Genomic DNA, 23252 nt, shown 5'->3' on the forward strand with positions numbered 1-23252 from the left:
GTTTTTTGTGCAATGTGTGCAGGAGGGCATCTTGACACAGTATGTAGACAGGCCAACAAGGGGTGATGCCACATTGGCTTTGGTACTGGTTAATTAACTCAGCCAGGTGTTAGATTTGGAGGTAGGTGCGCACTTTGGTGATAGTGACCACAACTCAGTTATGTTTAGTTTAGTAATGAAAAGGGATAGGTATATACTACAAGGCAAGAATTAGTGCTGGGGGAAAGGCACTTATGATGTAATTAGGCAAGATTTAGGGTGGGGATAGAAACTGCAGGGAGTGAGCATAATTATGGAGCTTATTCAAGGAGCAGCTACTGCGTGTCCTTGATAATTATGTACCTGTCAGACAGGGACGAGTAAGGGAGCTGTGGTTTACTAAAATAGTAGAATCTCTTGTCAAAAGGAAGAAGAAGGCCTATGTTGGAATGAGATGTGACGGCTCAGTGAGGGTGCTTGAGTTACAAGCTAGCCAGGAAAGACCTAAAGAGAGAGCTAAGAGCCAGGAGGGGACATGAGAAGTCATTGGCAGATAGGATCAAGGAAAACCCTAAAACTTTATATAGGTATGTCAGGAATAAAAGAATGACTAGAGAAAGATTAGGCCCAATCAAGGGACAGTAGCGGGCAGTTGTGCATGGAGTCAAAGGAGGTAGGGGAAGCGCTAAATGAATATTTTTCATCAGTATTCACTTCGGAAAAACAATGTTGTCAAGGAGAACCGAGATACAGGCTACTAGACTAGACAGGATTGCAGTTCACAAGGAGAAGGTGTTAGAAATTTTGGAAGGTGTGAGAATAGCTAAGACCCCTGGACCGGATAGGATTTTTCCTATGATTCTGAGGTCAAGCCTTTGGCTTTGATCTTTGTCCCCGTTGTCTGCAGGAATAGTGCCGGAAGACTGGAAGATAGTAAATGGATAGGAAAATGAGACAACCCTGGTAGTTACAGACCAGTGAGTAGTGTGTTCGAAAGGTTCTAAGAGATAGGATTTATAATCATCCAGAGAGGAATAAATTGGTTAGGAACAGTCAACATGGTTTTGTGAAGGTAGGTCGTGTCTCACAAACCTTAGAGTTCTTTGAGAAGGTGACCAAACAGGTGGATGAGGGTAAAGCAGTTGATGTGGTATATATGGATTTTGGTAAGGCGTTTGATAAGGGTCCCCACGGTAAGCTATTGCACAAAATACGGAGGCATGGGATTGAGGTTGTTTTAGCGGTTTGGATAAGAAATTGGCTAGCTGAAAGGGTGATGGTAGATAGGAAATGTTCATCCTGGAGTTCAGCTACTAGTGGTGTAATGCAAAGATCCGTTTTGGGGCCACTGTTTGTCATTTTGACAAATGACGTGGATGAGGGCATAGATTGATGAGTTAGTAAGTTTGCAGGTGACGCTAAGGTCAGTGCAGTTGTGGGTAATGCTCTCGAATGTCACAGATAACAGCGGAGCATAGATAAGCTTCAGAGCTGGGCTGAGAGGTGGCAAATGGAATTTAATGCGGATCTATATCCCTTTGCTCCCTGCCCATTCATGTATCTGTCTAGACATATCTTAAATGTTAGCAGGTTTTGAGAAGATTTGTAGCTCAGGTTGAGGTTCTGGATGTAGGTTTGCTCACTGAGTTGGAAGGTTTGTTCTCAGACATTTTGTCACCATATTAAGTAACATCACCAGTAAGCCTCCAGATGAAGCACTAGTGACATGGCCTGCTTTCTATTTGTATGTTTAGGTTTCCTTGGGTTGCTGATGTCATTTCCTGTGTTATTTCCTGTTCTTTTTCTCCAAGGATTGTAAATGGGATCCAAGTCAACGTGTTTGTTGATTAGAGTTCTGGTTGGAATGCCATGCTTCTAGGAATTCTCATACATGTCTCCAACTGGCTTGTCCTAGGATGGATGTGTTTTCACAGTCTGTTAGATGCAATGTATTCAAAAAGGACGGGTACCCAGTAAATATAGTCCGCCGATTTCTCAGAACAAATCCCAACAAGCGGGCAAAACCTGTCCAGAAACTCTAGCCACTCTCCCCTATGTCAAAGACATCTTGAAAATGACTGCCAGACTATTCAGACCTCTTGGCATCATGGTAGCCCACAAACCCACCAACACAGTAAAACAGCAGCTAATGAACTTGAAAGACCCTATACAGTAAACAATCAAAACTAATGTCATTTACAAAATACCTTGCAAGAACTGTGACAGGCATAAAACTAACCACTAAGGATACATGAACATCAACTAGCCACAAAAAAAGACATGACCCACTGTTATTAGTATCCTTACATACAGATGAGGAAGGGCACCACTTCGACTGGGACAACACATCCATCCTAGGACAAGCCAAACAGAGACATGCACAAGATTTCCTAGAAGCATGGCATTCCAACTGGAACTCTATCAACAAACACATTGACTATGATCTCAATTACCACTCCCTGAGAAAAAGAACAGGAAATGCAGTCACACTGAAGAATGCTGTCAGCCAACCCAAGGAAACCTCAAACACATAAATAAAAAGCAGGCATACCACCAGTGCTTCACCCTGAGTCTGACTGGTGATGTTACCTCGTATGGTGATGAAATGTCTGAAAATGAACCTTCCAGCGAGCAAACCTACATCCACATCTTAAATGACACTCTCGTTCCTGCCCCCACCACCTCCACTGGCATTCCAGCCACCCACCACAGTCTGCTTGAAGAATTTTCCACGTATATCTCCCCTAAACCATTCCCCTCTCATTAGATCGGATGGACAGAGAGAGCTTTTTTCCTTGGATAGTGATGGCCAGCACGACGGGACATAGCTTTAAATTGAGGGGTGATAGATATAGGACAGATGTCTTTACTCAGTAGTAGGGGTGTGGAATGCCCTGCCTACAACAGTAGTAGACTTGTCAATTTTAGAGGCATTTAAATGGTCTTTGGATAAACATATGGATGAAAATGGAATTGTACATGGGAGGTAGGCTTCAGATTGGTTCCACAGGTTGGTGCAACATCGAAGGCCGAACTACCTGTACTGCGCTGTTATGTTCTATGCCCTTGAACTGAGGTCAGATACAAGGCAACCACTTGTGCATGTGGATAATTTATGTAGGCCAGACTGGTTAAGGATAGCAATCTCCTTTTCAGAAGGGCATTTGTGAACCTGATGGGAGTTTTAAAACAATCAGATGATGGTCACCATTTTGAGACCAACTTGCAATTCCAGATCAATTGAATTAATCTCCATCAGCCATTATAATGTGACTTTTGTGCATGGCACCAGAACAGGTATTCAGAGATAGAAGTTGGGAAAATGTTGCAGCTGTAAGAATTCTTTTTTAGGTATTTTCAGTGTTGGAGCTGATATCCTCAAATTTTTGAGCAGTAACTACTGTTTTATAAACTGTTGTTTTGTTTCAGAACTTGGTGGGGGGGAAAAGGAGAGGAAGTTAGACAAAAGCTGTGGCAGTGACCACATGGGAAGGGCTTCAAACAGAGAAAGAAACTGACACTGCTGTCTGACCCAGCAGTGTCTGCACAGCTACTGCCTCTGCTTTTGATTTCAAGTATCTGTGGACATCCCAGTTCTTCTAAGAAAAATTAATAACAGCGAGATTCACAGCTGACCTTGATGAAACCTGATGTGGGAGAGCTCACAGCAGGGGAGCAGCAAAGTGGCTTTTTAAAGTGTAGCCTTACTGTGAACTTTGAAAAGCTACAATAGTCAGTAGAATGGGTTCTTTTTTATTATGCGTTTTATTGAGATCTGCCTCTTAATTAAACTTCAAAAATATAAAATATAGATACTAAGGTAGCCTGGAACTGTGCTTTTTAGAGCAGTAAGATTGTGCATTATTTTCTGGGCCTATAACTAGTTAAGGTGCAAAGAGGGCCTTAAATAGAGTGGTGTGTTCTTCCTGTCGGATATGTGAGATTAGGAAGAGTTTCCATGTTACTGATGATTACGCCTGCAGGAAATATTTGCTTGCAATTCCTATCAAATTGCATGAATCGGTTGGAGTGGTAGTTAGCGGCAATAATGAATTTACAAAAGCTGTGGGGTATGATGGATGGCAGTTGTAGGAAGGGAGAAAAACCAGATACAGTGAGGTTATGGCTAGGAACGGTAGGAAAGGGAGGCAGATCTTGCAGGAGTCTGCTGTGGCTATCCCCATCTCTCACAAGTATGCTGTTGTGGGAAATGTTGGCAATGATGGACTCTGGGTGGGTGTGGGGGGGGGGGGGGGAGAATGTAACATGCATAGTCAGATTTCTGGTACCAGGCTTGACTCTAATATAAAAATGGATGTGCCAGGTTCTAAGTAATCATTTGTGATAGGGGACTCTCAGTCATAGGCAGAGACAGACATTTCTGCAACTGATGCTGAGAGATCAGAATGGTATGTTGCCAGCCTCGTGTCAGGATCAAGGATATCTCTGAGAAGGTGCAGAATATTCTCAAAGGGGAGAGGAGCCAGCAGAGTGTAGCCGTACACATTGGAGCTAGCGACATAGGAAGAGAAAAGGATGAGAATCTGAGGCAAGAATGCAGGACGTTAGGCAGGAATTTTTTTTAAAAAGGCGTATCTGCATTACTCCTGGTGCCACGAGCTAGTGAAGATAGCAATGAGAAGATGGGGCAAATGAAAGCATGGCTGAGGAACTGGTGCAGGGGGAGAAAGGTTCACATTTTTGGGTCATTGGAATCTCTTCTGAGGTAGAGATGATCTGTTTTGGAAGGGCAGATTGCACCTGAATTAAAAGGGGACTAATGTGGTGGGGAGATTTGCTCGAGCTGCTCAGGCAGATTTAAACGAAGTTGTGGGGGTGGGACCCAGAAGCACCCAGATATAAATGTGAGGTGCTGTATTTTGGAAGGGAAAATCAGGGTAGCACTTACACACCTTAATGGTAAGGTCCTGAGGAATGTTGCTGAACAGAAACCTTGGAGTGCATATTCATAGTTCCTTGAAAGTGGAGTCACAGGTAGATAGGACGGTGAAGAAGGTGTTTGGTATGCTTCCTTTTGTTGGTTAGCACATTAGTATGTGAGTTGGAATACCTGTTGGGCTGTGCAAGATGTTGGTTCGGCCACTTTTGGAATGCTATGTACAGTTCTGGTCTCCCTCCAAAGGAAAGATGTTGTGTGAACATGAAAGGGTTCAGAAAAGATTTACGAGGATGTTGCCAGGGTCGGAGATTTTGAGCTATAGGGAGAGGCTGAATAGGCTGGGGCTATTTTCTCTGGAGCATCTGAGGCTGGCAGAGGGGTGACCTTATAGAGGTTTATAAAATCATGAGCGGTCTGGATAGGTTAAATATCCTGGGATAGTAGGTCTTTTCCCTGGGATAGTGGAGTCCAAAACTAGAGGGCGTAAGTTTAAGATGAGAGGGCAAAGATTTTAAAGGCATACACTGGGCAACTTTTTCATGCAGAGATGGTGTGTACATGGAATGAGCTGCCAGAGGAAGTAGTGGAGGATGGTAAAATTACAACATTTCAAAGGTGTCTGGATGGGTGTATGAATATGAAGGGTTTAGAGGAATATGGGCCAAGTGCTGGCAAATGCTGACTAGATTAATTTAGAATATCTAGTCAGCATGGATGAGTTGGACTGAAGGGTCTGTTTCTGTGCTGTACATCTACCTCTCACACTCCCCACATTATATGCTATCTGCCAATTTTTTTCACCAATCATCTAACTTGTCCAAATACCTCTGTCAAGTCTTGTTATCCTCATGACTTGCTCTCCCACTCTTTTTGTCATCTGTTTCCCATGACCAAAATGTTTTGTAGCTTTTTTTTTGTTTTCATGATTTCAGTAACTGAAACAGGAATTCCTGCTTTCCTGGGACTCAAAAATTGACATCGTAACTGCCTCCATTTTTTTCTTCTTGCTCCTAAATAAGCTCGTGCTGGAGACCCCCATCCTCAGAAATGTGTGCCCAATCTTTGTTTGCCTTTCCCTCATGTGCCAAGAATATGTTGCTTCCATCCATCTAAATGCTCAATTTTCCAGGTTCTGGAGTGAACTTGAATCCCACCCTCTGATATTTGGCCGTGGCCCCCACAAATACACTTTGACTACAACTGTAGTGCACTCTTCCCTTCTATAATCATAACAGCTTTACTATTCCTTTATCTTTGTCTACCTCTGTGGACAGACATGCTGTGCTTTCATTCTCCTCTGCCCCAATCTTGCCAATACATTTCTGATAGCGATGCCTGTTCCTCTTGTCAGACCCCATGCTACATTTTTCCAGAGTTTGTTTCTGAATGATATTCTAAATAGCACCTCACCACTATCTTCTCAAGCAGCTAGGGATGGGTAATAAATACTGGCTCATCAACGGTGCCTCTGTCCCATGTGTGAGTAACAAATAAAGCACTGATATCCACTTTGTAGCCAACAGGGTTCTTGTAGTTCATGCTTGAGGCGTTCACGCTTGGGTTTCATGCAGCCTGCTTGTCATGTCTGTCCTTGCTGCCCCTCAACTTTCCTCCCTGACCAACCTTGTCCAACCTCCCTCTCACTCCATCCCTTAATTAAAGTTAAATAAAGGCAGTTATAAGAATATGAAGACAGAATTCTAGAACAATAGAACAGTGCAGTGCAATACAGGCCCTTCGGTCCTCAATGTTGCAACGACCTGTGATACTGATCTAAAGCCCATCTAACCTACACTGTTCCATTGTCATCCATATGTCTATCCAATGGCCATTTAAATAGCCTTAAAGTTGGTGAGTTTACTACTGTTGCAGGCAGGACATTCCAAGCCTTACTACTAAGTAAACCTAATTCTGACATCTGTCCTATACCTGTTATCCCTCAATTCAAAGCTAAGTCTTTTCGTGCTAGCCATCACCATCCAAGGAAAAAGGTTCTCACTGTCCACCTTAGCTAAAATGGATTGGATTAAAAAGAAAAATGAAGAAGCATTAGCTAAAACAGATATTTAAAACTCATCAAAGATATATTCAATTTAGAAAGAGAGACGCTACAGAATGGTGCATGATTTGTTCAGGGTGTTAAGGATGTTAAGGGTGGTATCACATTGAAAGAAATGGCATACAATCCTGCAAAAATTAGTGATAGGCAAGAAGTTTTGGAAAACTCAAACTAAAAAACAGGCAAATGGAAATATAGGCGGAAACCAGCTAGGAATGTTAAAAAAAAAATTGGCAGTAAAGTTTCAAAAAATCTGTAAAAAGGAAAAGAACTGAAGTGACCATTGGTTCCTTAAAGGGTGAAACTGGAATTAATGGAAAAGAGAGAGTTGGAAACTTTCAGCAAGTGTTTTTCATCCATCTTCCATAGAATACCTGCAAAGCACCACAAGTATAGTCTGAGATCAAGAAGCAAAAGGGAGGGAGGAACTGAAAATCGTTACTAACGGTAGAGAAGAAAATATTATTACTAATCGAATGAAAGGCTGCCAAGCCTCTAAGTGCCAATGGCCTCTCTGGTGGTGTCTTAAAAGAACTCACAGCAGAGATAGTAAAGCATTGATTGTAATAATCCAAAATGTCCTTGATTTTTGGAAGGACCTAGTGGATTGAAAAATGGAAAATACACATTTCTCAAGAATGCGGCAATGCAACCCAGAATACGTTTATAGACTAGTAAACCATCTTGTAAATGGGGAGCTGCTGAAATCCATGAAATGAAGAGCATTTACAAAACAATCACTCACGCAGTCTGTGGTTTCATGAAAGGGAAAACCTGTTTGACAAAGTTATTAGCATTCTTTGGAGGGTGTAATAAGGTCAAGCAAGATGAGTAAGGGGAGCCAGTAGATATAGTATATTTGGATTTCACTATTGATAAGGTGCTATGTAATAGGCTAATGCACATGGTAACTGTTTATCGTGTTGAGTCTGCTTTGTTAGCATGGTTATAAGGTTGTTTTATGCTAGTTAGTCAAGGCTGCGATAAAGAAGTCATTTTCAGATTGGCAAATTGTAATGAGTGAAATGTTGGGCTTCAACAATTTACCGTCTAAATTATAATAACCTAGATGATACTGGCTGTTGCGATGATATTTACACATTTACTGAAATGTAGGAAACACATTGCACCGTTCACACAATGAGGTTAAGTTAGGTAATTGAACAGACATTTGGGAAGTGGAGTGCAATATGAAAATATGAGAAGTTGTCTACTTTGGCAGCAAGAATAGAAAAACTAACTATTATTTAAATAGAGAAGCTACAGAATGCTGTGGTGCAAAGGAATCAGTGTGTCTTGTATATGAACAATAAAAAGGTGGCATGTAGTAATGAGGAAGACCAATGGAATGATTAGGCGAAAGTGTGGACTGCAAATCCTGAAGATTAGAGTTGAGTGTGTGGTACTGGAAAAACACAGCAAGTCGGGCAGCATCAGAGGAGCAGGTGGAATGATTATCTTTGTTGCAAGGGGGATGGAAAATAGAAATAGGGAATTACAACGGTACTGGGTAATGGTGAAATTGCATCTACAATTTTTATCTCTTGAAATAAGGATGAGGCTGTACTTGGAGGTTGTTCAGAGAAAGTTCACTTGGCAGGTTCCTGAGATTATGGGTTTGCTGAGTGAAAGTTTGTGCAGATTGGGATTTTAACCATGAGTGAAAAGTGGTCTTATTAAGTGTAAAATATTTGAGGTGGCTTGATAGGATAGATGTGTGCTTCCTTTTGAAGGAATCAAGAAATAGGTAATACAGTTACAAATGGAGATGAGAAATTTCTTTAAAGTTGGAATGAAGGCTGAACAACCAATTACCTTGAGAAGCAGGCTATTATCATTTGAATGTTGCTTGCCTTCACTTTAACAATCATTGCACTATTAACCACAGGCTTTACCAGGACTCGGGCAAACTGAAGGTTAAAGGAGGCACTCTATAATCTGTCTGACTTTCTTTCCTCCCATAACATTTTTACAACACAACTTGCTATCAATAATTCAAGCTCATGAGGTCCAGGATGCAGGCTAAGTAACACAATTCTTTGTAACAATGTATGACTTGATTGAAGATAAATTGTAAACCAGATATTGTAAGCTCATCGGCAAAAGGACAATGTCCACAGGCTCTTCACCCAACCACTAACTCCACTTCCTCAATTAGTTATGCCTTTACATGTGATGAAAGAGGTGCCGCCTGTATCCCATAAAGAACTCTCCACAGATCAAAATCCAACTCTGGTCAGTTTTGTAGAGCTGTCTAGTCTGGAAGTAATTACTGACTTATATCAATTGAAGCAACTTTGTTTTACAAGTGATACTGACTCTCTAGTTTTCCCAACTTGTCTCTTTACAGTTAGATAGGTTTAAGGAGCCACCTGCATTCGGGCCAATGTGTGATTTGTTGTGGTCAGACCCTTCAGAGGATTTTGGAAATGAGAAAGCGCAAGAACACTTCAGTCATAATACAGTGCGAGGATGCTCCTACTTCTACAGGTGCAGTTTGTGGGCAGGTGCACGGCTTTGTCAATGTGCATTCAGTTTGAGTTCTCTGCCATTTTAAATGGATATTAATTGGACACCTTTGTATTTCAGTTACTCAGCTGTTTGTGAATTTTTACAACACAATAATTTGCTATCCATAATTCGAGCTCACGAGGCCCAGGATGCAGGGTAAGTAACACTGAATTAAACCAGTATCATTGTCATGACAGAACATATGGTTTGTTGCAAGTTAAATTGTAAATCAGATTTCAAGGATGTGAAAACAAACAGGATTTTTGATTTTATGATTTGGATTGGAAAGCAATGGGCTCGAGAATTGATATGTTGCCAGAGGGTCTAAGCTGCTGGGGTGAATTACTCTATACAACTTACCCAATTCACGTATTGGTTGCAGCTGAGAGCATTAAATAATAGTGTGATGTGGAGGGAAAAACCCAGCAGTATGTGCCTGTCATCCTTCCCTGAAGAGAAGAATCTATATTTTGCCTCTATCATTAGACTAGAGAGTGGTTAAAATCAGTCAAAGTTAACACTCCTGGGTGCTATCTGGCTTAGGATATGAACTTGCATGACTTATGAACTGAATTATATTATGCCTTTCTAATAGAGGGATATCCCACAAACACTGTAAAAAGTCTGGCCTTAAAATGACCACTTTGATATTTAGAATCAGTGGAACTATTTCAAGTGCTTGGAGCATTTAATTTTTGGGCTTAAGCCCACTTTACATTTAGAAAACTAATTTCATACGATTGTGAATTGACAAGTTAGTGATGATTTGGTTAGTCAGGATTTTCAAACATTTTGTAGTTATAGTGAAGATGTCAAAATGACTGATTTCTTGAGTTTTACTATATGTAGTGTTTACTCTTGAGTTGGCCGCCTCCTGAGTCTGAGGTTCTTAACTTGTTACAATGTGATTATCATTGATGTGGCGTACATTTTTTTGCCTGTTGCTAATTGCCCTTGAATTGAGGGCAGATACAAGGCAACCACATGCGTATGTGGACAATTTATGTAGGGCAGACTGGTTAAGGATTGCAATTTCCTTTTTGATGGGGATTTAGTGAACCTGATGGGATTTTTATAGCAATCAGATGATTGTCACCATTGAAACAAGCTCTCAATGCCAGATTAATTGAATTAAATTCCACCAGCCATCTTAATGTGATTTTGAGGCATGGCCCCAGAGCAGGTAATCTGAGATGGAGGACAGGGAAAAGTTGTGGCTGGAAGCATTGTTCCTTTTTTTTTTGGAGGGATTTTGTGTGGGAGCTGTTTTCTTCAAATTTTTGGAACAGTAATTACTGTTTTACAAGCTGTTGGTTGCATTGTTTTTGAACTTGCGGGATGAAAAAGGATCAAAACCACAGCATTTTAAAAGCAGAGGAAATCAGACTAAGGCAGTAGCAGTGACCACATGGGAAGGGATTCAAACAGAGAAAGAAACTGACACTGCTGTCTGACCCAGCAGTGAGTCTGCACAGCTCCTGCCTCTGCTGTTTAATTTCAAGTATCTGTGGAGTTCCTCTAAGAAAAATTAATAACAGCGAGATTCACAGCTGACCTTGATGAAACCCGATGTGGGAGAGCTCACAGCAGGGGAGCAGCAAAGTGGCTTTTTAAAGTGTAGCCTTACTGTGAACTTTGAAAAGCTACAATAGTCAGTAGAATGGGTTCTTTTCATTATGCATTTTATTGAGTTCTGTCTCTTAATTAAAATTTAAAATATAAAACATAGCCTGGAACTGTGCTTTTTAGAGCATTAAGATTGTGTGGTGTTTTCTGGGTCTGTAAATTGTTAGGGTGCAAAGAGAGCCTTAGGGAGAGTGATGTGTTCTTCCTGTCTGATATGGGAGATTTGAGAGAGTTTCCATGTTACTGATGATTATGTCTGCAGAAAATGTTTGGTTGCAATTCCTATCGGATCGCACGAATCGGTTGGAGCGACAGTTAGAGGCAATAATGAACTTACAAAAGCTGTGAGGTATGCTGGATGGCAGTTGTAGGAAGGGAGAAAAACCAGATACAATCAGGTAGATGGGTTATGGCCAGGAAGGGAGGAAGGTCTTACAGGACTCTTCTGTGACTATCCCCATCGCACACAAGTATGCTGTTTTGGAAAATGTAGGAGGTGATGGACTCGGAATGTAACATGCGCATGTTCCTGATACCAAGACTGGCTGTAGTGTAACAAGGGGTATGCCAAGTTCCAAGTAATCATTTGTGGTAAGGGAATCTCTAGTCATAGGTACAGACAGATGTTTCTGCAACTGTTGGTGAGAAATCAGAATGGTGTGTTGCCTGCCTGGTGTCAGGATCAAGGATATCTCTGATAAGGTGCAGAATATTCTCAAAGGGGAGAGGGCCGGCAGGAAGTACTTTTACACATTGGAGCTAACGCCATAGGAAGAGAAATTGAGAATCTGAGGCAAGAATTCAGGGCGTTAGGCAGCAATTTAAAAAGGAGGTCCTCTAGGGTAGTTGTATCTGGATAAAACTAGCTATGAATTAGTGAGGTTAGGTAGAGGAGGATGGGGCAAATTAATGCATGGCTGAGGAGCTGGCGCAGGGGAGAAGGGTTCACATTTTTGGGTTTTTCAGAGTCTCTTCTGAGGGGGAAGTGATCTGTTTCAGAAGGGCAGATTGCACCTGAATTGGAAGGGGCCTAACATAGTGGTGGGGAGATTTGCTCGAGCTACTCAGGTGGATTTAAACTAAGTTGTGGGGGTGGGACCCAGATATAAATGTGAGGTGCTGTATTTTGGAAAGGAAAGTCAGACTAGCACTTACACACTTCATGGTAAGGTCCTGGGGAGTGTTGCTGATCAGAAACCTTGGAGTGCATATTCATAGTTCCTTGAAAGTGGAGTCACGGGTAGATAGGATAGTGAAGAAGGTGTTTGGTATGCTTCCCTTTATTGGTTAGCACATTGGTATGTGAGTTGGAAAATCATGTTGGGCTGTGCAAGACATTGGTTCGGCCACTTTTGGAATACTATGTGCAGTTCTGGTCTCCCTCCAAAGCAAAGAAGTTGTGTGAACTTGAAAGGGTTCAGAGAAGATTTACAAGAATGTTGCCAGGGTTGGAGAGTTTGAGCTATAGGCAGAGGCTGAATAGCTGGGGCTGTTTTCCCAAGAGCATTTGAGGCAGGCAGAGGGGTGACCTTACAGAGATTTATAAAGTCATGAGGGACGTGGATAGCATAAATAGCCAAGATCTTTTCCCTGGGCTAGTGGAGTCCAAAACTAGAGGGTATAGGTTGAAAAGATTTAAAAGGCACACATTGTGCAACTTTTTCATGCAGAAGGTGGTGCGTATGTGGAATGAGCTGTCGGAGGAAGTGGTGGAGGCTGGTGCAATTACAACATTTAAAAAGCATCTGGATGGGAATATAAATAGGAAGAGTTTAGAGGGATATGGGACAAATGCTGGCAAATGAGACGAGGTTTATCTCTGATATCTAGTCAGCATGGATGAGTTGGACCGCAGGGTCTGTTTCCATGCTGTATGTCTTTGATTCTATTAGCCTGGGCCTCTGCATTACTAGACCAGTGATGTTATCTATACACCACCGTCTCTTGCCAATTTAGTAAATTTCAGTGTTAGTTGAAATCCTGAAATCCTTAGCTTGCCATACATTGGGATATGATGAGCAGTTCCAAGTAGTAGCTCTCTAACACATCTATTTATCTGACTGAAGTACAGAAATAACATTTTTGACTATTTCTATTATCATGTCACTGGTTTCCAGACACATGACTGCATATGGTTCGCTGGGTTCGTGCTACTGTAATACAGCTCAGTCTGTCATCCTTGACTGAGTTTAGTTTAATATAGCATCTCCTAATTCCCCCAAACTAATAGCTGAATTATATTACAAATAGTTTCATACAATTGTTTCTATTCAAACTATATATTCAAGAGTTGGATGTTAGTGAAAGATATGAAAGCAATACTCAGGAGTTCAGACTCTGAACTGTTCAGATTAGCGGATCATTACTGCATCTGGATTATTTCTTGCATTTGCCCGTTGCAATCTTTTCACTCCTGGCTTCTCGGGAATATTTTCTGCTCTGGTTAACTGTTGCTTATCCTTCAAGAAATTGCATTCCTAAATTGTCCCAACAGCTGCATCTCTCTGAATTATTTTTTTTCCTGGTGTTTTTAATGCTTTCCAATTCCCTTCCCTTTTTCTTCTGTTCATTGTTTAGTTTGTTTTGTACCTAAACTATAGACTTTGTCTCAACCATCATCAAACTCAAATTCTTTAACCTCGAACTAATCTATCAAAAGATTTGTTTCACCTGCTTTAGCTCCAGAAATAATGAAGGTTCATGAAGGTTTTCTGGACACTCTCTCAATGTGTCCATTGGCATTAATGCTGTGAATTATTATTACGCATGTGCATTGAGCTTAAGTGGTCAGTGGCCCTTGTGTTGTGGGAATAGGGTACTGTGCTTCTGCTTGGTGTTGGCTCTGCTCCACTGCCTTTGGGTGCTCCAGAGTCAAAGGACTGTCATCAAACCCTGATGTAATACTCTCCAGGGTACCATGTGGCGGGGTCCGCCCACTTGTCTGCCAACACAAAGAACTGCACAACCCCTCCAGGAAATGAATGTAAATCGTGTTTTCATGTTCTGAGTTTTAAAAGCTAGTGTGCCAGAAGTATGGTGATAGAGCAAGAGAAATTTAACATTTATAAAGCCAATTTTTATTGACGGTTGGGATTTGGAAGGTTAGTCATTTGTTTATGTTATTTAAACTGCAATAACATTATTGTTCAGAATATCTCAATATTAAGCAAGATGGGATTTTAGCCTGGTCCTAGCTAATGTCCTTAGTTTCATTATAGGTGTGGTAATGGACTTTGGATTCTAAATACAGTCAAACATTATGAAGTAATTCATCAATGAAACAATATTACTACAAACATGCTGTAAAAATAGTGATAAGCTCTTGGGTCCCATTGGCAGTCTGATTTGATTGCACATTGATGTGGGAGAAATGAATCACTCAACATATTCAAGGGGTTTGGGTGCGTTTCGCAGATAGTATAATTTCAGTCTTCTGGAGTTGTATATGTCATAGAATTGAATGTCTGATGCTGAGCTCAGTAATCAACTGTATTTCAATGCCCCATTTTACTCAATTGATTAAGAACAGTTTCCTTTCATTTTACTGACAATTCTTTGTTATGATGTGCATCTGTGTATTACTCAGCACCCTTCAAAAATATTTGCTGTCCAGTAATCTGTAGTGTGCATAGTCCAACAATGTCTGCAATTCTGGAGTCCAATCATGTCCAGAACATATGCAATTACTTTCCACAAAGCAAATGACAGCACTGTAGAAGACTGTGATTAGTGTTAACAGTGCAATGAGAAATCTTTCAACTGAGAGAACTCCAAAGTGTATTACAAATTTTTTTTTTAAAATGGAAGACCTAAACCAGCTTTCATTGGTTTTATTCTTAGGTGAGTTGATAAAGTGTGGCGCTGGAAAAAGCACAGCAGGTCAGGCAGCATCGGAGGAGCAGGAGAGTATGTTTTGGGCATGACCCTTCATCATGCCCTCGATAAAGGGTCGTGCCTGAAACGTTGATTCTGCTGCTCCTTGGATGCTGCCTGACCTGCTGTGTGTTTTTTTTGAGCACCACGCTTTATCAACTCTGACTTCCCAGTATCTGCAGTTGTTACTATCTCCTTATTCTTAGCTGAGTCCCAATAGACCAATAATTTGGACCCTGCTGTCTTGAGTTGAATATTTCAGGTGGCTTCAGTGCATATCATGCAGCCTCAGAAGTCACATTAATTATAAATATATATGCTCTAATTATTTTGAATTGAGTGAGAGCTTATCCACCAAAGAAGCGGAGATTTGCTTCAAGTAATAGATTCTTTGTTTCGGTTTTCTAAGCGCAATTTGTTTCAAACCTTCATGGTCCCAGAATTCAAACCGGATACTCCATACTTCAAAGTCAGGGAGAACTTGGGTTTTAAGGCCCTGAATTGCCAAGAAACCAGCACAATTTTCCCATCCTTTGGAGGTGAGGCCAGCAGCAAAACTAGAAAATAATGCATCAGATGCCCTTGCTTTCAGGCACATGAATGCATGTGCTTTCAGGCTCCCCTGCCAAAACTTGGGTCAAGTCAGCACTGGCAGTTTGGTGATGCTATCGGGATTTTCCTAGATTGAATAAGTGTCCTATTATTGCTGGAGTCAGACTCGTGCTGCAAGGTGAATGGAGCTGAGAGTTCATAATTAGCAGCCATGAGGATCAGGAGGGTCACAGCCACAATTGCCAGCATTCCTGTGGAGGGCACTGACAGCTTTTCTAATCTTTATATTTTGACTTCACTGGACAGTTCAGTGTGCCTCCATCTTAAGGTGCTCTCACACAACTGTCCCCCTTCCCCATCCCCTCACCCACCCCCCACCCCAACTCACCACCACCCCCCCGCTTCTTTCTACCTGATCTCTGAAAGTTGGCTTATCTTAGTGCACTTCATATCTTTAATTCGACAGTGAGTGCGGGCATAACCACTCAGGATGTTAGACCCCCCCACCCAAGATGGGGACATTGGGCATCCTCTCAATGTCTGCAGACTAAAGTACAGTAATCCCAATATCAAGGTCTTGAGGCCGATATATTATCTTTATCTGCATTTCCCACATCTGCCTTTCTAGAGGATTTTGTTCATGGTACTTTTTGGCCTACACAGACTAACGTCATTTGGATTCTTTCCATCACACTGTACTGGATTTATTTTAATCTGACAAACTGCAGTAGCAATATCGCCATGGTCAAGGTTCCCCGCATAATAAGGTGACATTGAGCTACGAGTCTTCTCAAAACTCGCTAAGTGACATTGTATTAAAAATACCTTGTTGTTAGAACAGAGACTGAGATTTTCAAATGCACCACATAAATGAAAGTTATTTCTCTTTGGTTACTAAGTTCTGACAATTGTACAGGGATTATTTTATATACAGGTTTTAAATTCAAATGTGAGTATCTATAATTGCTTTCCATATTTTTATTTGTACAGCTATAGAATGTACAGAAAAAGCCAAACCACTGGGTTTCCATCATTAATTACAATCTTTTCTGCACCAAACTACTTAGACGTCTACAATAATAAAGGCAAGTTATTTTAATCTTATTTTATTAGCTTCCACCTTCTTTCAAAGAAAAGGCTTTCTTTTATCTGTTGCTGACAGACTGCTGCAAGTTGCATGCTCCCAGGCCATTGTCATCTGCACATCTAAGTAGCCTAGTGAAGAATTCTTGTAGAGGGACACCATGATCAACTGTGCTTTCACTCTTCCTATCTCAAATTAGCTCACGCACTATACTGCAGGGGCAGCTAATAGTGATCAGCATTGGGAAACCTGATTTTAATTTTCTTTTCAGGCATGTGAGCCATTGAGGCCAGTAGCAACATTGTAAACTTCTGTTGGGCGCACGAGCTAATTTGTCAACTGTTCAAGTATTCAGTCGATTTGCCTCTGCCTGGTCCATTTTACAAACTTGGTCCTCGGAGTAAAATCAACATTTCTTTCAGGCTGTTTACTCGGGTGCTTTTACTGTTTGAAACAACTCTCTCTGTTGTACCCTGCAATATTTAGCACATCACTGAGAAACAATTTTCATTTCAGCTGCTGTATTGAAGTATGAAAACAATGTGATGAATATTCGACAGTTCAACTGTTCTCCTCATCCCTACTGGCTGCCTAACTTCATGGATGTCTTTACATGGTCGCTGCCATTTGTCGGAGAAAAAGGTATAGCTATTGAACACTCATTTTACTGAAGGTAAATTTAAAATATTAGCAAAGTAAAATTGTAACATGTGGTACAGATGAAAAATAAAATCTAAATAAATTTATTTCTTTTGTACAGTAACGGAGATGTTGGTTAATGTCCTCAATATCTGCTCTGATGATGAGCTTATGTCTGAAGGAGATGATGCTTTTGATGGTAAGTGGGCTTTGTATTTTAATGGTGTACAGGTTATTCCAGTGATCGATAAATGTCCTTAAATACCCTCAACAAGTTCTTAGAACATGTTATGTGTTTCAAAAACACTATTTCTGGAGAATTTAAATAGGGTCTTGGAGAGTTGATTTGTTGGCATTGCTTTTTGTAAGGCAGCTTCACTCGTTCGGGTCTCCCAATCAAAGATTTCAGGAACCTTTTGTAAAACCTTCAGCTCCAGTCTCAATACCGTAGTTCATCCCAAGCATTGATATAGCAATGATCCTCCTGCGAAGAAAACATTGGCAGGTTAACTGTAAGAGTCTAATTTGAATCATTAGTTCAAAGTCAGTGGACAGATCACAGAGCTAAGTATAAATGGGAAAAATGCCCTGCAGGAAAATTGCTACAAAATGTTTGTTGAAGTGGTATCAAAAAACATTGACGGCAAAACACATGTTGTTTACATGGACTTTGATAGAGCCTTTCACAAGGTTCTGCATGGTAGACTAACTAGTAAAGTTAGATCACATGGGATTCAGGGAGAGCTAGCAAATTAAATACAAAATTGGCTTTATGGTAGGCGATGCATGTTTAAGGTGAGAGGAGAAAGATGTAAAAAAGATGAGAGGGGCAACTTTTTGTTTTAGTGGTTGATGTATAGAATGAACAGCCAGAAGAAATGGTGGATGCAGATACAGTTACAACACTTAAAGGACATTTGGATAAGTACATGAATAGGAAAGGTTTGGAGGGATATGGGCCAATGCAGACAGGTGGGATGATTTTGATTTGGGAACGTGGTTTTCATGGACTAGTTGGACTGAAGAGTCTACTTCCATGCTGTATTACTCTAAGCTTCAAGTGTGGTTTATTTTTTAAATAGGTACAGCTGCAGCTCGGAAGGAGATCATTAGGAACAAGATTCGAGCAATTGGCAAAATGGCCAGAGTATTTTCTGTTCTCAGGTGAGAATTCCTTTTGTCTTCTAATTGTTCATAGTGTAAGAACCAAATGTGAGCATCTATTTCAATAAGTCCTCTTAAGGAAAGCTTTTAAAGAACACCTTGATCAAACCTTTTGGTTATTAATCACTTAACGTTTTATATGGCTTGGTGTCTCTAGAATCTACAGTGGTTTTGCTAATTATTTTGTAAACCCATTGTTTTATTGGATTTATAAGATAGCAAATGTCTCCCTGCTCCGATCTTGGCTTAATGAATAATTGGAGTGTAAGGTGTGGTATTGAATTGGATGTTCATAAGTCACTGCTTTCCTGATCACAGTGCAAACTCTGGAATAGATCTTATTGCAATGTTGGCTGGGGAGGGAGTATTCAACCCGATCACAACCTGATTGGGATTCAGTGGTCTGCAGTTCACAGCACTGCACCACTTGCCACCCTCCCTGGAAACTTCATACTGTTGAATAGTGTCATTGAATTTGGCAGTTACTTTCAGGTGAAAATTGGTAATTTCATGGATCTAAATCTTCAACAACACGTGAGGGTCAGAGGGATGTTGTTGTGGTTATTTAGGTAGCAGTTTCTCACCTCTGTTTATATTAGGCAGAATTTATTTCCTTTGTATTCAGAACTTCTGCATAATATTCTCCATGTTTCACATTTACAGAGAGGAGAGTGAGAGTGTGCTGACACTGAAGGGATTAACTCCCACCGGAATGTTACCAAGCGGGGTGTTGGCAGGAGGACGACAGACCCTACAAAGTGGTAATGATGCATTGCCTCTTCCTGTGCCTCAAGTGGATTGGGGCATATCTCACTGTTTCACTAGCACTGCACCTAATGCATGCTGGGAGTTTGTGATGCTTTTTAGCTCCTGTCTCAGTGGCTGACCTAAGCACTGTTACATGTAACCAGGCAATATGAATGCACGCTAACCAAGGTCTACATATCAGATATCAAAGCTAAATATTGGTCATGTTTTATTTCCTGACCTTTGCTTTTGCTTAGATGCTTCTTCAGGTCGGGGGTATTTTTAAAGGTGACTATTTTAGGAGAGCTGCCTTGTATGTTGTAAATTCAGACATCCAAATAATTTAAATCGTGTAAACCACAGCTCTTAGTCTCATAAACAGTCAGGCTGCATATCCTGTTGACTTCAGGTGACCATGACCAAACAAAACCAAGCTTCAGTGAAAAGAGCACAAATATTTTACAGGCCATGTCCTATTACTAGAAGTCAATTTGTTTACGATCATTCTATGATATTCAGTCTTAACTTGAGAAAACCAATAAATGAGGCACAGTAAGCATGGAGTATATCACATATACCCCATGAAATGGCACCAAAGTATTTATCCTCTGTTCCTATTTGTGTACTGTGTATGCATGTTCACTCCGCTTGCTTGAATTGTCTTCAGATCTTGTAACGTGCTTTTCCTTCCTCCACAGATAAAACAGTCTTCTGTGGCTCTGTGCATCAATGTTAGAAGTAGTTATGTCTGTGTAACTTTCCAGAAGTATCTTTTCAGGAAATATTGTGGAGTCTGTTAATTCATATTGGGACTTAAGATGCTTGGTTGTGTAAGAGTGAGTGTTTGAAATTGTGATCAAGTCTTTTTGACACCATTGCAATTGAATGGGAGGAAACTCATCCCAGCATTGGCTTGTGATTAAACTTCCTTTGAGTGTTCATACTTGTTTTATTTCAAAATAAAAATAGCCTATGGAATTCCAACTGCAAACTGGTTTGATTCAAATACTTTGCAACACTGGGAGGAAGGGGCCCAAAATATTTTGAAAGTTCATCTGGAATCAAATTCAATATTTGAGTATGTATGACAACAAAAGAATGAGTGACTGCTGATATGAGTTGCTGAACCAAAACTGCCTACCCTAACTCTATTTCCTCATTCTTACCCATTATCATCATATTTTTTCCTTATTAAAATACTGAGATTGTGTTACACTTTGTAATGTCTTTGCCTCATTAGCTACTTGTGAAATATTCTATATTGTAATAGTCCTCTGTGAGAAACAAATTATTCTGACTTCTCCATTTGTCCTGTTGATATCTTTTCGGCCCCTAATTAATTGATTTACCAAACAGTTATAGCGGTCTATTATCATTCGTGTCATAATCACCTCTCATTGCTTTTCAAACTTTTAATAGGTTGTTCTCAACCTTTGTTCAGCTGGAAAAGTAAACAGTTTTAGAATCTTTTGGCGTTGTTATAATCTCTCATTTGGTATAATTCTTTCTGAACCCTTTGATTCTGATATCCTTCTACGTTGTCCCTGTCATATTGTTCTCTTGCTTTTAAATACATGGGCAGTGGGTTTAATTTAATGAAATGAATTTGCCAATCTATGGCCTTTGCTACCTACAATCTTCCACCTTTTAAAAATCTGTCTGCTCTGTTACATCTATCAGTTTTGCAATCTGTTTAGGATCTTGCTGGCTTAGCATGTTTATCTTTCACTATTTTCAAAAATGTATCAGTTATTTCATTGTACTGAGTTGCATCTGTCATATTTCTGTTCATTGCCACCTATTTGTGGTCTTCACAATAGTTTGCATTGATGCCTAAGTTAGTATACTCAACAAACCTTTACAGTATTTCTTCTACACCCCAGGTGCAAGTCAGTACTGTAAATGGATAATGGAAATCCCAGTTGCCTGATAGCCACATCTCAGCAATCTGAAAAAAATATCTAATTATCCCAAATTTTGACTTGTATTTGCTTTCCAATTTTGTAGCCTGACTAGCTATAGTCACTTAAGACTTTTTTGTTACAAGTTATTAAATGTCTTTGATTTTTATGGATACGTATTTTCCAATGTGTTATCTCTATAACTTAATTTTATCAACTAATTAATTTCATCAAGCACAGTCTGTCTTTCAAAATCATTTGCTGTGTTTTCATGCCTAACCCTTGCCTTTCAAAGTGATTACTACCCTCATCCCATATTATGGGCTTTTAAAGTTTATCAACAACTGAGGTAAGATTAATTGTATTCTCGTTTGGTCAGTTTCCTAGCAGACTGTTGACAGTGATAGATTGTTGTAAGATCTCAGGATTTTGTGGCATCTATGTAAAGTCACTTCTTGACATGAGGCACTAATATTTCATCCCAGTGCTGCATAATGATTGTTCACACAAGTGTTCTTTCACAGAAAAGTATGTTCTTAAAAAGTTTGGATTTCGGTAAATTCAATTAGAAACATTTAAATCATATATAATTTGTACATGTGATGGAAACTTTCACGTGCCATCATTATAGTACTGAACCCTGAGTAATCACACTGGTACATCTTTGAAAATACACGTTTCTAGACTCAGTAGTTGTTTCATTGATTTTTGTAGTGTGGTGATCATTCAACTGTGCAGATCAAATCTTTTCTGTTCTCTTACATAATTGGCTAACTTTGATTTGAGAGTCAAATTAGTTTATTTAGTGTTTGGAAAGGAAGGAAATTTAGCAAGAAAAATGAAGTACTGAGAAAGGTCTAGCAGCATCTGTGGAGAGAGCAACAGATTAATGTTTCACATCCAATAGTAATCTTTGGCTCTGAAAAGGTCATAACAAAACGTTAGTTTTGTTTCTCTCTGCACTTGTACTGCCCAACTTGCCAAGTTTTCCAGCACTTTGATTTTGTTTCATATCTCTGACATTTGTATTCTACTTCTAAAGGCATTTTGTCAGTGTTCCATTTAGAACTTGAGTTCCTTGGTGGTAAGTTAGGTTATATGCTTCAGTACATCAGTTCAGAGCATCAGTTTCTTCAGGCAACAAATATTGCACATGGAATTGATCTAGGCTGAGAGGGAAATTGTTGAGTCGTGCGAAGAAAATTGTAATCCAGTGGCCTTGTTAATGCTCTGGGAACACTGGTTCAGATATCAGCTTGGCAGCTGTCAAATTTAAATTCAATTAATGAAATCTAGAATTGTACATTAATCTCCAGAAGAGTACCTATAATGCTGTCAATTTCTTTCCTCAAAAACCTCTATATGGTTCATTCATGTCCTTTAGGGAAGGAAATTGGCTGTTCTTGCCAGGACTGGCCTACAGTGACTCCAGGCTCTTAGCAATGTGGTTGACTCTTAACTGTCCACTGAAATGGCTGAACAACACACTGTTCAAGGGTAATTAGGGTTTGGCTATGATATGTCATGAAATAATAAAGTGTTGACATCCCATGATAGAATTGTTAAAAACAGTACATTATCTATTTGCACCTCCTGGTTACACAGAGCAAACATTATGCCCCTCGATATTTTAAATGAGATGTTTTAAATTCAAAGTTGGCCTTCATTAATAATGTAAACAATCAGGCATTCTCCAAGTTTAAAAAATCTCACAACACCAGGTTATAGTCCAACAGGTTTATCTGGAAGTACTAGCTTTCACAGCATTGCTCCTTCAGGTAACTTCAGCTTCCAAATAAACCTGTTGGACTATAACCTGGTGTTGTGAGATTTTTAATTTTGTCCATCCCATCCAACAACAGCACCTCCACATCATGGTATTCACTAAGCCCAGTTTTCTTTTCAATTGAGGTTAATGATCAAGAAAATTGAACAAGATATAAAACTGACTACCATTATGCACCAGACTCATTCTGCACTTTTAGCAGAGATCAATTTCATTCTCCATGTCATCTGCCAGAGTTGTAATCTTTTTGAGGATGGAGAAGGAAATCACTTGGTTGGATGAGGACATTTTGGAGCTACTTTATTTTACATCCATAGAGTTAAAAATCGTTATGTTTGGTACAAATTGTCGTCTTGCAAAATAATGAAAATATTATACTTGCTCACATGGGTTCTTTACTTTGGCAAATGAAATGATCATTAACCTTACTC

At 40.0% G+C, this 23252-nt stretch overlaps 1 protein-coding gene across 4 annotated transcripts in view; it reads left to right on the top strand.

Annotated features, from left to right (window-relative positions):
- Window positions 1-23252, top strand: part of LOC140484567 (serine/threonine-protein phosphatase 2B catalytic subunit beta isoform) — a 121393-nt gene that overhangs the window by 78412 nt on the left and 19729 nt on the right. For 3 of the 4 annotated variants that reach the window (XM_072582949.1, XM_072582951.1, XM_072582953.1), the window contains exons 6-12: window positions 9289-9428; window positions 9528-9605; window positions 16491-16585; window positions 17101-17226; window positions 17345-17422; window positions 18306-18387; window positions 19051-19148. In XM_072582949.1, the coding sequence (XP_072439050.1) occupies window positions 9289-9428; window positions 9528-9605; window positions 16491-16585; window positions 17101-17226; window positions 17345-17422; window positions 18306-18387; window positions 19051-19148 (697 nt within the window). Of the gene's footprint in view, window positions 1-9288; window positions 9429-9527; window positions 9606-16490; window positions 16586-17100; window positions 17227-17344; window positions 17423-18305; window positions 18388-19050; window positions 19149-19832; window positions 20126-23252 lie in introns of those variants that run through there. The other variant, XM_072582952.1, reaches the window with a different exon arrangement.

The sequence above is a fragment of the Chiloscyllium punctatum genome, chromosome 13, assembly GCF_047496795.1.
Source record: "Chiloscyllium punctatum isolate Juve2018m chromosome 13, sChiPun1.3, whole genome shotgun sequence".
Taxonomy (NCBI): Eukaryota; Metazoa; Chordata; class Chondrichthyes; order Orectolobiformes; family Hemiscylliidae; genus Chiloscyllium; species Chiloscyllium punctatum.